Genomic DNA, 13,087 nt, shown 5'->3' on the forward strand with positions numbered 1-13,087 from the left:
GACCACACCCTGGATGGGGCCCCAGTCCAACACAAGGCATCATACACCTATGGACACTTTTGCACAGCCAATCCACCTACCATCATGTGTTTTTTTTAACTGTGGGAAATAACTGGAGCTGTGGGAATAACTTTAAATTTTGGGGAATAACCGGAGCACCAAGAGGAAATCCAGACAGACACAAGGAGAACACACCAAATTCCTCATTGTGAGTCGAGGCAGGGATTGAACCTACAGCCCCAGGACCCTGACGCTGTGTGACAGCAACACTACCTGTTGCACCACTGTGCCAACCACAACACTAATGTTATCCAGTATCTTCTTCTACCTTTTCCACCACACTGTTCTGGAATATCTCATACTTGTTTTGAGACAAAGTAAACAAAATGTAATAAAATTAATATGCAACGTGTTTTTTAAACTTGCAGTCAATAAACTGAGTAACAATAAACAGTGTAAAAACATTTTAAACCAACTGTAATAACACAGCAATACACTAACAACCATCTAGGATATCACAGTCAAGCAACAACCTAGCAATCACCTGGGTTACTTACCCCAGAAACCTTCTACAAATACCATAGCATACCATCTAGGATCCCATAGCAACCAAATGCACTTAACAGTCACTAAACATTTCCAGTGCACTTTTTTTCTTATTTATAATAGTGTCTTTTTCATTTTATTTGCGTTTTCTTCACAACAGCAAGCAACAAAGTGTTGCATCTAAATATGCTGTGCCCTGAAACAGTCCTTATTATATCTTCATCTTGTACTGGCATATATACATATGTTCATACATATATACATATTTTCATCATTATCTGTATCCACTTATCCAGTTCAGGTGGTATATATATACACACACACACACACACACAACACACTTTTTTCTTTTAACAAAGAACAATTTGTATTCCTCTACTGAGTAAACAGCACAATATGTAACATGTTTAATTATTACATCAAACTCTTTTATCAATAAAAAGGAAAGCAAAAAAATTTCCATAAAATTATTCCTACAAATATTCCTAAAACAGGTTATTTGTGCTAGAATCCAACAAATCTTCCCCGAATATTTGAGCCCGGGCTCCAGTGCGCGGTCTGGTCTCTGTCTGCAGTTCAACACACGGATAATGCCGCCATCTTGAGGAGTGTTCGGTTTTGCTGCAGACTCCAATCCTTCGAGAGACTGAACCCATGTTCACAGACAGATTAATAAATAATGGAACGACCACATTGATAGATAGTTATACACATTAACGAATTAGATTGGTAATGGTTTCTAAATATAAATAGATAAAAAAATAAATAGGTAGGTAGTTAGTTATTTAGAAAATTGCTCAGCTGAATTAATATCTATCATTTTCGGACATCCAAGACAGGCCCCGCTTATCAAATGTCTACATAAATTTGTTTGTTGGAGTAGTTTGTTTTTTATTTCTCTCTGTGCTTGGTGTAGGGATCAGTTTTGTTCACGTACACTTCTTCCGCCTCTCTTTCTTCGCCTTCATCTTCTTCTCTCTATCGCGCCCTTTGTTGTGTTGAGCCGTCCTCATCTCCCAGCCGCCAATCCGAGAGTGTCTTATTAACAGCGCGCCGCCAATCAGGAGCAGTCTTACCCAAGAGCAGAGACGGAGAGGCGCGCGCGGTCCGTCGGTCGGTTTGCGGAGAAGCAGTGTGTTTTGTCTGTACTCATTTTGAGTTAGAAACTAAAGCGCACTTCGCGTCTTAGCCCCGGTCTCCGTGGAGGAGTCGATGCTCTGTGTTGGTGCGAGTCCGTATCTGCGCGGGAACAGCAGCTGTGTCCGCGGTGTGAAGCGCGCGAGCATATTCAAACAAACGCGCTGCCGGTTTGACGTCTGTCAACAACGGAGCCCCGGAGGCGGAGAGCGGAGCACAGGTAACTGAAATAACGCTGAAGAGGAGCCGGGAGCCCGTGGTCCCCCGTTCCAGTCTCTCTTTACACCGAGCGGTTACCGTAAGGTGCGGTGTGTGCTGGGAGTTTGGCCTTGTTCCGAGCTTCGCCGTTACCGTTAGCTATCCGCGGCTAACACAAAAGCATGGCGGAGTTCCTCGAAGACCCGTCGGTTCTAACCAAGGAGAAGCTGAAGAGCGAGCTGCTCGCCCACGACGTGCCGCTGCCGACTGGGGAGCAGAGGAAAGACGTGTACGTTCAGCTCTACCTGAAAAACCTCACTGTGCTCAACAAGAGGAAACCCCCTCCACCTGCGGCGGCAGGAGACACCTTCTCCAGCGACGAGGAGATCACCCCGGTCCTCTCCAACCGGAGCCGCTCCGGAAAGGTGACTTCTCTAAACCTACCGTTCACGAGCCTCAAGGGGTTAATGTTTTTTAAACTTTTCAAACCCCCTACAGTCCCTTGTCCTTTCTTTGACCCTTTATGTGGTGAACACATATATACACAAAGTAGTACAATGTGCTGTATCCTCAGTATGGTTGTAAAAGAATATTGAGGTGATACTATTTTCAAATCATGTTATGTCATGTTTCTCAGTCCTGCATCATCCAGCTGCATATTTTTTCGTTTCCTTAGAACAGTCAGTTCATGTTCTGCGGTTTTCCCATGATCACAAATAGATACTGTACATGAATGAATAGAAATACTTACGATAAATTTGCATGTGTCATTGTATGAAATACAATTAAATGTGTTTCCGCATTTAACCCATCCATGGCGGTTCACACACACAAATAAACATGCTAGTGATCGAGGGGCACCCAGAAAACCAGGCATCCATCTCCATTGCCCAGAGAACAGGTTGGGGTTAGGTGCCTTGCTCGAGGGCACCTCAGCCATGGATTGAGGCAGGAGGACAAAGTTGTTCTTCCCCCCCCCACCCCCAACTTTCCTGATGGTCATTGGGATTGAACCAGCATCCCTTGGCCACAGCTGCTGTTATTATTTTAACTATAATTGCATTAAATTGTGTCTGTATGATTTAACCTGCAGAAAGCTACAAAAAAGACAGATAAGATTCGCAAAGAGGAGATGGATGTTTCCAGTTTGACTGATGAAGACTTGAAGGTTCAGCTCTTAAAGTATGGAATCAATCCTGGTCCCATCCTGTGTGAGTTTATTTATTTATTTTTATTTATTTTTTTGTGCGACTAACTTAAGTGACAGTATTTAAACATTTGATGAAGTGTTACACTAGCAGTTAATGTAAACTGCATGTCAATTTTTCAGTTTACATAAAAAATTACATACTTTTGGATGCAAGAGACTGCATAATGTAAATATCCTCTATTATGTGACTTCATAATTGATGTGCAAGATTAAACTTTCTCTTCAGGTCAATAACTGGGGAATTTGCTATATGTACAAGTTCCTGTATGATTTAACTTTTCCGTGTATGATAGCCTCAACCCGTAAACTGTATGAGAGAAGACTTCAAAAGCTGGTAGATCAGCCTCCGTCAGAGACCACATCACCTGAACCTGAGACTGCAGTTCCAGAGACAGTCACCTTGAAGGCTGACGGAAATCAGAATGGCAACACTCACACAGTGGAGGATCAGTACAGTGATAAAGAAGGTAATTATATACATTGTTCATATTTTTGTATTTAAAATCATATCTCGTGTAATTGCTTTGCTAAATGACATGACTACTAAAACGTCACTAAAATGTAGTATGTCCTCATAAAAGGGTTGCTGTTGTTGGTTTAAACATTAGTTCTTTAGCACTCTAAAGCTTAATTGGTAAGGTTTTTCACACTTTTGGGTGGTTTGTGCAAACTTTGTATCATGAGATTCCAGTCCTTAATATCTTGCTCTTTTTCTCTTTCTGTTGTCTATTTTGTAGATGTTGTAGCTGCAGATCCAGAACCAGTTCCCATAGCCAACAAACCAGTGAGAAGCAGAGGAAAAACACCAGTGACTACCAGGACAAGCAGCAGACAGCGCAGCAAGGTAAAAACTAGACACAAAATGAATCTATTATAAGTAAATCTGTTTAGTTAACAAGCGACCCTGAAATGGGAAAAGCGGAAAAGATGATGTATGTATGTTTAGTTAACCGGAGGTTCTCCTGAATGGCTGCAAAAATGTAATTTGTGGCAGTCAGCATTAAATGTTATCTAGCTTTTTCACTTGGAGTTACTTGTCAGGATGATTTAATGATAAATGCCAACTGAGTCACTGTCACATAATTCTGAGGTTACTGTGAACCATTGCTTAATTATACCGTGTGTCTTGTTAGCAGGTGGAGGACACAACACCAGCTAACCAGCAGATGGGTGCTGTGGATGGCTGTGACGTTTTAAAAGAATTGTTCCCTAATGAACCTTCTACACCCACAGGCATTATGTACGTATATGTATTAAAATCACATCATTCGAAATTTGCATTTTAACTTGCAGTTGGTGGTTTAATTCAGCATAAATAATAGGTTTTGGTGGAATGGTTTTGAGATGTGTAATTAGATATCACCAACATGCATATGACACTGACAAAAGAAATTATGGCTGTATTTACATTTGGATGTTGTTGGGACAAATGTTACATCTTATTGTGGCAGAATAATTGGGGGGATAATCTGCTGTATTTCTGAATATTGTTGTGACTGCTATTACAAATGCAGTTACTTTAAGTCCACCACATCCACTTTTTGTTGATTGAGGCTTGGATACCAAACAGATTGACAGATTTCCTGTCGGTAGTGTTTGGATGCTTCTGATTGATTGGACTCCTCCACTGATTGTTCATGTTAATCTAATTTATTTTGTGTTGCCACCATAATTGGTACATGTACTTTGAAATAACCTGTTTTCTGTTTATACAGTGCTACTTGTCGGAGGCCAATTCGTGGGGCAGCTGGACGTCCAGTGAGGCCACTTGATCTCTGGCCAGAGTCCTTCTTGCAGAAGAGTGTGTACACAACTACCCAATCCTCCTTTACAGACAGGCGCAGTACTCCATCACCTAGCCCTCCTCCAGCTCGTCGCTCCTTCTCTGTCTGGCTGAAACTGCTGGTGTTCCTTACACTGGTTGGCTCTCTTTTCTACATCTTTCAGAATGTGACATCAGAGCAGATAGACACCTGCAAGCTCTTTGTACAGGACAGTGTGGTCAATCCATTCCTCAGTGCTCTTGGTGTTGTTGGTGAAGAAGAAAGTGGTGGTAGTGAATAAGAGCCCCCTTTGTCACTGTGGCTCAACAGAGTGTGCATGAGCTGTCTTTACTCCCAGACTTCAGTCTCAGCCCTATCTGGTTGGCTGGAAGGTCAACATTTTGCCAGGTTTTTTGGTTATTATTGCAGTTTAACTTTGCAATCATGTCTGAAAATATTTTAAATAGTCTTTAAACTTTGTGTGAATTGTGTTTTCTTCTTGCTTTTTTGTTAATTTGTTTTTGCTGTTTTGTAGCAGATAGCGTGTCAGGAAATTATAGTATTTCTATAGCCTTGTATCATGATGGAACAGTTGCCAGTATGTCTGTAGCACTTCAAGGACTACCACCCAACATAAGGCTCATTTGTTTTGATTATCAACAAGCTGGTTTTCTAAAAGGGTTCAGTGTGTGTTAAACACAGTTAGCACATGACTAATGTGAGATTCACGTACTGGGGTATGCTGAATAGTGAAATTTTGTGTGCATTGAGTTTTAGTGAAAATGACTGTATGTATGTACATAAATTGTGATCCTGCTTTAGATCATTTTAATTTGACATTATCAGGACAACAAAATAAATCCTGTTTGGAAATAGCATCTTTTTTAGCAAAACATTTAGCTTCCATCTAATTGTATTTATTGTAGCACTGAAATAGGCCCAGACTTGTAGATGAATAACAGGTCAATTATGCAGTTTGCTTTTTAGTGCCACATGTGCTGGTCTTCACCAGAGCTTGGCCCACACCTCTACTCTCTCAGGCAATACATGGCATTGCAATGCCAGTGAAGTACATCTGGTCAATTTTGTGGTAGATAACAGCTCATTTAGTGTGTATGTAACCTGATTGTCATGTGTTGTCAAAGTATTGCTTTTGAAATGCTCAGTCTGTCCAAAATCAAAAACACTGTTTTTTGTTTTTTCATCCCTGGTCAAACACTGACTAGCTGGCCAAAATATGTATAGAATAAATTTGCTGTAATGAAAACATTTGAAAGTCATATGTATGCATGAAATGTCATAATCCATTTCATTTCGGAGTACATATGTGGACATGTTATTCTAAAGTTTAGGCTTTGGATTTTTTTCAGTTTTTATTGATTGGGTTTTTTTTTTTCTTCCCCTCTTCTGGGAATTTAACTGTTTTTGCTTTTTTTTAACTGCTATATTTTTCTAATATTTCCTCTTCTAAAATTAACCTTTTAAGACAAATAAATGGAGTTCATTTGAGAAGCGTGTGTCTAACTGCTGCAGTGCAAAATTGATTCTACCTGATTTGTAGGAGGAAGAAAGTGGTTATAAAAAGGTAACAAAATGTGTATTTTGTCACAAGGCAGCTAACCGTGAAAAGACATAAGGAATTGGAACTGTTACTTCTGAACTCATTTTTCAGTATATTACTGGTTATGTATAATAACGGTGTGAAAAAAATGAAAGACCCCTAAACCATTCATTCTCTTTCAGAGAATCTATGTAAATAAAGGTTTAGGGTGCTGATGAAAATGGTACTGGAACAGCATGACCCATATTACTCAAGCATTTAACAGTTATCAATTCCCTCTTAAGTCTTTTTAGGCGCAATAACAATTACAGGTGAGCACTATGGCATTAATAAAAACAGGCCTATGTTTAAAGCTAAAAATTATTCCAATCTGTGCCTTGTTTTGATGTACCATATATAGCTATGGTGATTTTGTATACGACAAATGCATTTCTTCTGTCTGGGAAGGACATAAACAACTTTCAAAGTACAATAAGGCATTGGAAATCTGAATGTTTTTTTCAGTAATAGCTCTTGTATAAAATTGTTTCTGTCACTGGTTTGTTATTCCCAGCCCAAATATATCTGCTGATTTTTTATATATATATATATATATATATATATATATATATATATATATATATATATATATATATATATATATGTAGGGCTTAACTGTATAAATGTGTGAGTTGAGGTTTACAACAGGATTGTTTCAGATAGCTGAATAAATTCTTCCTGAGCAGTAATCTCCTTACTGATAACTGTTTTCAGCACATGTATGGTGTTTGATTTTTAATCACATCCATTGGCACTAATGTAAGATAGCCACAGTAGGGATGCGATTATTCAAAACTTCAATTAGGATATATTTGAAAAGACCTCATTAAAATTTCAGTAAAATGTGTTTAAGCAGCAGAATTTACAGGTGCATCTCAAAACATTAGAATATAATCAAAAAGTTAATTTATTTTAGTAATTCAATTCAAAAAGTGAAAGTCATATATTGTATTGATTCAAATAGTGTTCTATTTCAAGCGTTTCTTTTAATATTGATGATGGCTTACAGCCAATGAAAAGCTAGAAGTCATTATCTCAGGAAATTTGAATATTAGATAAGACCAATTTTAAATTTTATTTTTATACAGAAATGTTGGCCTACTGAAAAGTATGTACAGTATATGGACTCAATACTTGATCTGGGTTCTTTTTTTTTTTTTTTATGAATCAATGCAGTGTGGCATGGTGGCGATGAGCCTGTGGCACTGCTGAGGTGTTATGGAAACCCAGACCCATTTTTGGGTCTGTTGTCTCTCATTTCCCTCTTGACAATACGGTCAGGCAAATTTGCTGACCAGTCAGGCACAGTGATACTGTGGTTATTAAACCAGGTATTGGTAATTTTGGCAGTGTGGACAGGGGACAAGTCCTGCTGGAAAATTAAATCCACATCTCCATAAAGTTTGTCAGCAGAGGGAAGCATGAAGTGCTCTAAAATTTCCTGGTAGACGGCTGTGCTGACTTTGGACTTGATATAACACAGTGGACCAACACAAACCATCACCGATTGTGGAAACGTCACACTAGACTCAAGCAGCTTGGATTGTGTGTCTCTCCACTCTTCCTCCAGAGTCTAGGACCTTGATTTCCAAATGAAATGCAAATTTTACTTTCTTCTAAAAACAAGACTTTGAAAACGGAACAACAGTCTAGTCCTTTTTCTGCTTGGCCCAGGAAAGACGCTTCTGGCTTTGTCCCTGGGTCATGAGTGGCTTGACACAAGGAATGCGACAGCTGTAGCCCATGTCCTGGATACGTCTGTGTGTGGTGGCTCTTGAAGCACTGACTCCAGCAGCAGTCCACTCTTTGTGAATCTCCCCCAAACTTTTGAATGGTCTTTTCTTGACTATCCTTTCAAGGCTGCGGTTATCCCTGTTGCTTGTGCACCTTTTTCTACCACACTTTTTCCTTCCACTCAACTTTCCATTAATATGCTTGGATACAGCACTCTGTGAACAGCCAGCTTTTTTAGCAATGTCCTTTTGGGGCTTACCCTCTTTGTGGAGGGTGTCAATGACTGTCTTCTGGACATCTGTCAAGTCAGCAGTCTTCCCCATGATTGTGTATCCTACTGAACCAGACTAAGGGACCTTTAGCTTCACAGGACTCCAGTAAATTCCAGACAAGTTTTTAACATGAAATGTATAAACCTCCAGGTGAGCATGCCAGGGGTGACAGTGGCAAGGAAAAACACCCTCAGAGCTGAGGAAGAAACCTTGGGAGGAACCAAGGCTCACACGTGGGGACCTATTCTCCTCTGGTCAATCTACCTACAAATTATTAACAAACAAACAAACAAAAAAACAGCACACACAGGTCTGCTGTTATGCTCATGTGTACTGATATAATTATGGTATATATAATGTAAGCAATGATGTATGATTACAAAATTATTATTATAACTTCAATGTAGGTTGGGAAGTTAGTTCAAGGCAAGTGGCAGTAGCTGGAGCGTGGGCAGCTGGTCTGAAGCGGGTTGCAGGAGAGCTCCATAGTCAGTCATCAGTGTCTGAACGGACAGGTATGCAGTCATTTACTGGAGAAAGGTAGGGAGATGAAATTAGTTTTGTTCTGTTTGTGTGTATGTTAAACAAAGAATGTGAACATTTCCAGAGTGTGGCTAATGTCTCCAGCAGATCTGACTATAATAACGTAACTAAAAGGACAGAAGCAGAAAGACACAGACATGGGAGCACCCTGAAAGTCTGGCATCCCTCCTCTTCACTGTCGACAAATCTGAGTGATAGCATGCGACTAGTGGGATGACAGCACCAGAGTCTCAGTTTACTATAATTCCCTGCGTCCATGGAAAGTTTTTGCAAATATTCACTCTTTTTGAATCTGAGGCCTGCAACACGTTCCAAAAAGAGTTGGGACATTGGCAACAAAAGACTGGGAAAGTTGAGGAATGCTCAAAAAAACACCTGTTTGGGACATTCCACAGGTGAACAGTTTAGTTGGAAACAGGTGAGTGTCATGATTGGGTATAAAGGGAGCATCGCCGAAGGCCTCAGTCGTTCACAAGCAAGGATGAGGTGAGGTTCACCACTTTGTGAACAACTGTGTGAGCAAATCGTCCAACAGTTTAAGAACAACATTTATCAATATACAGTTGCAAGGAATTTAGGAATTTCATCATCTACAGTCCATAATATCATCAAAAGATTCAGAGAATCTAGAGAAATCTCTGCTAGTAAGTGGCAAGGCCGAAAACCAACACTGAATGCCCATGACCTTCGATCCCTCAGACAGCACTGCATCAAAAACCAACATGGTTCTGTAACGGATATTACAACATGGGCTCAGGAACACTTCAGAAAACCATTGTCACTATACACATTTTGTAGCTCCATCAGCAAGTGCAACCCATATATTAACAACACGCAGAAACGCCGCCGGCTTCCCTCGGCCCAAGCTCATTTGAAATGGACTGACACAAAGTGGAAAAGTGTCTTGTGGTCTGAGTCCACATTTCAAATTGTTTTTGGAAATTATGGAGGTCATGTTCTCCGGGCCAAAGAAGAAAAGGGCGGTCCGGAGTGTTATCAGCGCAAAGTTCAAAAGCCAGCATCTCTGATGTGTTAGTGCACATGGCATGGGTAACTTGCACATCTGTGAAGGCACCATTAATGCTGAAAGGTACATACAGGTTTTGGAGCCACATATGCTGCCATCCAAGCAACGTCTTTTTCAGGGACGTCTCTGCTTATTTCAGCAAGACAATGCCAAGCCACATTCTGCACGTGTTACAACAGTGTGGCTTCATAGTAAAAGAGTGCGGGTACTAGACTGACTGCCTGCAGTCCAGATCTGTTTCCCATTGAAAATGTGTGGCGCATTATGAAGCACAAAATATGACAGTGGAGACCCCGGACTGTTGAGCAGCTGAACTTGTACATCAAGCAAGAAGGGGAAAGAATTCCACCTAGAAAGCTTCAACAATTAGTGCCCTCAGTTCCCAAACGCTTACTGGGTGTTTTTAAAAGGAAAGGTGATGTAACACAGTGGTAAACATGCCCCTGTCTCGACTCTTTTGAAACGGGCTGCAGGCCTTAAATACAATATGAGTGAATATTTGCAAAAAATAAAGTTTATCCATTTGAACATTAAATATCTTGTCTTTGTAGTGTATTAAATTGAATAGAGGTTGAAAAGGATTTGCAAATCATTGTATTCTGTTTTTATTTATGTTTTACACAATGTCCCAACTTCATTGGAATTGGGGGTTGTACTTATGTTTCTGTGTCATGCAGGGATAAGGCATTTCTTATCTTGGCAATGTTGCGAAGATTTTAAAAAGCTGTCCCAGTGATACTTCCTATGTATTGATCAAATTATAAATCAGAATCAATTTTGACTCCAAGATTTTTTGCTGCTGAAGCAGTTATAACTGGAAAGTCAGCGAGATTTAAAATTAAATCTAATAATTTATTACTTTCCTCTTCTGGACCCATAAGGAGAGCCTCTGTTTTGTCATCAGGCCTGGCTGATATTTACAGTTTCTTGTAACTGTGCCTAATGGTAACATTCATTCATTCATTATCTGTAAGCGCTTATCCAGTTCAGGGTCACGGTTGGTCCAGAGCCTACCTCGAATCATTGGGCACAAGGCAGGAATACACCCTGGAGGGTGCACCAGTTCTTAACAGGGCAACACACACATTCACTCACACCTACGGACACTTTTGAGTCACCAATCCAAACGTGTGTTTTTGGACTGTGTGAGGAAACCGGAGCACCCAGAGGAAACCCACTCAGACATGGAGAGAACACACCAACTCCTCACAGACAGTCACCTGGAGCAGGACTTGAACCCACAACCTCCAGGTCCCTGGAGCTGTGTGACTGTGACACTACCTGCTGCGCCACTGAGCCACCCCTAATGGTAACATGTATAATGTAAATAATAACGGTCCTAAAATAGAGTCTTGCGGAATTCCAAATCTTACTTTAAAATGATTAGAAGATAAATTGTTTACCTTTACGAACTGATAATGTCCCGTTACGTACTATCTGAAACATTATAGGGCTATCCCTGTGATTCCAACCATGTTTTCTAGCTTTTGTAGAAGAATATTGTGGTCTAGCATATCAAAAGTTATGCTGAGGTCAAGTAACACCAACATGGATACATAGCCTTGATCAGAGGCAAGAAGAAGATCCTTTGTTAACTTGGCTAGAGTTGTCTCAGAACTATGATGTGGCCTGAATCCAGATTGGAATTTTTCGTATACAGATGCATCTCAGTAAATTAGAATGTCATTCAAAAAGTCAATTTATTTCAGTAATTCAATTTAAAAAGTTAATGTCATATATTGTGTTGATTCATTAAAAACAGAGTGGTCTATTTCAAGAATTTATTTCTTTTAATGTTGATGATTATGGCTTACAGCCAATTAAAACCCAAAAGTCATTATCTCAGAAAATGTTAATATTATATAAGACCAATTTAAAAATTATTTTAATACAGAAGTGTTGGCCTGCTGAAAAGTATGTACAGTATATGCACTCAATACTTGGTCAGGGCTCCTTTTGCATGAATTACTACATCAATGCGGCATGACATGGAGGTGATCAGCTTGTGGTACTGCTGAGGTGTTATGAATCCCAGGTTGCTTTGATAGTGGCCTTCAGCTCGTCTGCGTTGTTGGGTCTGTTGTCTCTCATCTTCCTCTTGACAATACCTCATAGATTCTCTATGGGGATTAGGTCAGGCGAGTTTGCTCACCAATCAAGCACAGTGAAACTGTGGTTATTAAACCAGGTAATGGCACTTTTGGCAGACCTGTCCTGCTGAAAAATTAAATCCACATCTCCATAAAGTTTGTCAGCAGAGGGAAGCATGAAGTGCTCTAAAAATTTCCTGGTAGACGGCTGTGCTGACTTTGGACTTGATGTAACACAGTTGGCCAACACAAACCATCACTGATTGTGGAAACTTCACTCTAAACCTCAAGCAGCTTGGATTGTGTGCCTCTCCTCTCTTCCTCCAGAGTCTGGGACCTTGATTTCCAAATGAAATGTAAAATTTACTTTCATTTGAAAACAAAACTTTGGACATTGAGCAACAGTCCAGTCTTTTTTCTCCTTGGGTCAGGTAAGACACTTCTGTCTTTGTATCTGTGTCATTGGTGATTTGACACAAGGAATGCGACAGCTGTAGCCCATGTCCTGGATACGTCTGTGTGTGGTGGCTCTTGAAGCACTGACTCCAGCAGCAGTCCACTCTTTGTGAATCTCCCCCAAACTTTTGAATGGTCTTTTCTTGACTATCCTTTCAATGCTGCGGTTATCCCTGTTGCTTGTGAACCTTTGTCTACCACACATTTTCCTTCCACTAAACTTTCCATTAATATACTTGGATACAGCAGGAGGGTGTCAATGACTGCCTTCTGGGCATCTGCCAAGTCAGCAGTCTTCCCCATGATTGTGTAGACTAATGAACCTGACTAAGGAACCATTTTAAAGGTTTAGGAAACCTTTGCAGCTGTTTGTTTTGATTACACTAATTTTCTGAGATAATGACTTTTGGGTTTCATTGGCTATACACCATAATCATCAACATTAAAAGAAATAAACACTTGAAATAGATCACTATGTTTGTAATGAATCTATATGAGTTTTACATTTTGA

At 40.1% G+C, this 13,087-nt stretch overlaps 1 protein-coding gene across 2 annotated transcripts; it reads left to right on the forward strand.

Moving 5' to 3' along the window:
* The first annotated feature begins 1,629 nt into the window (after window positions 1-1,629).
* On the forward strand, window positions 1,630-6,955 carry tmpob (thymopoietin b). 2 transcript variants are annotated; one of them, XM_066669622.1, is made up of 6 exons: window positions 1,630-2,306; window positions 2,975-3,092; window positions 3,385-3,558; window positions 3,829-3,935; window positions 4,225-4,331; window positions 4,807-6,955. In XM_066669622.1, exons 1-6 carry the CDS (start codon window positions 2,064-2,066, stop codon window positions 5,153-5,155), a joined length of 1,098 nt encoding a protein of 365 aa, XP_066525719.1. In that variant the 5' UTR covers window positions 1,630-2,063; the 3' UTR covers window positions 5,156-6,955. The 2 variants fall into 2 exon arrangements, with proteins under 2 accessions (XP_066525719.1, XP_066525720.1); XM_066669623.1 differs by having other exon boundaries at window positions 4,228-4,331.
* The last annotated feature ends 6,132 nt before the right edge of the window (window positions 6,956-13,087 follow it).

Source organism: Hoplias malabaricus, chromosome 4, assembly GCF_029633855.1.
Source record: "Hoplias malabaricus isolate fHopMal1 chromosome 4, fHopMal1.hap1, whole genome shotgun sequence".
In the NCBI taxonomy this organism is placed as follows: domain Eukaryota; kingdom Metazoa; phylum Chordata; class Actinopteri; order Characiformes; family Erythrinidae; genus Hoplias; species Hoplias malabaricus.

What these genes read in the sequence shown, in the direction of transcription:
- tmpob (XM_066669622.1), top strand. Translation starts at nt 2,064, where the DNA reads ATGGCGGAGTTCCTCGAAGACCCGTCGGTTCTAACCAAGGAGAAGCTG. An exon ending in ACCGGAGCCGCTCCGGAAAG is followed by an intron (nt 2,307 to 2,974) that starts GTGACTTCTCTA and finishes TTTAACCTGCAG; the next exon opens with AAAGCTACAAAAAAGACAGA. An exon ending in TCAGTACAGTGATAAAGAAG is followed by an intron (nt 3,559 to 3,828) that starts GTAATTATATAC and finishes TCTATTTTGTAG; the next exon opens with ATGTTGTAGCTGCAGATCCA.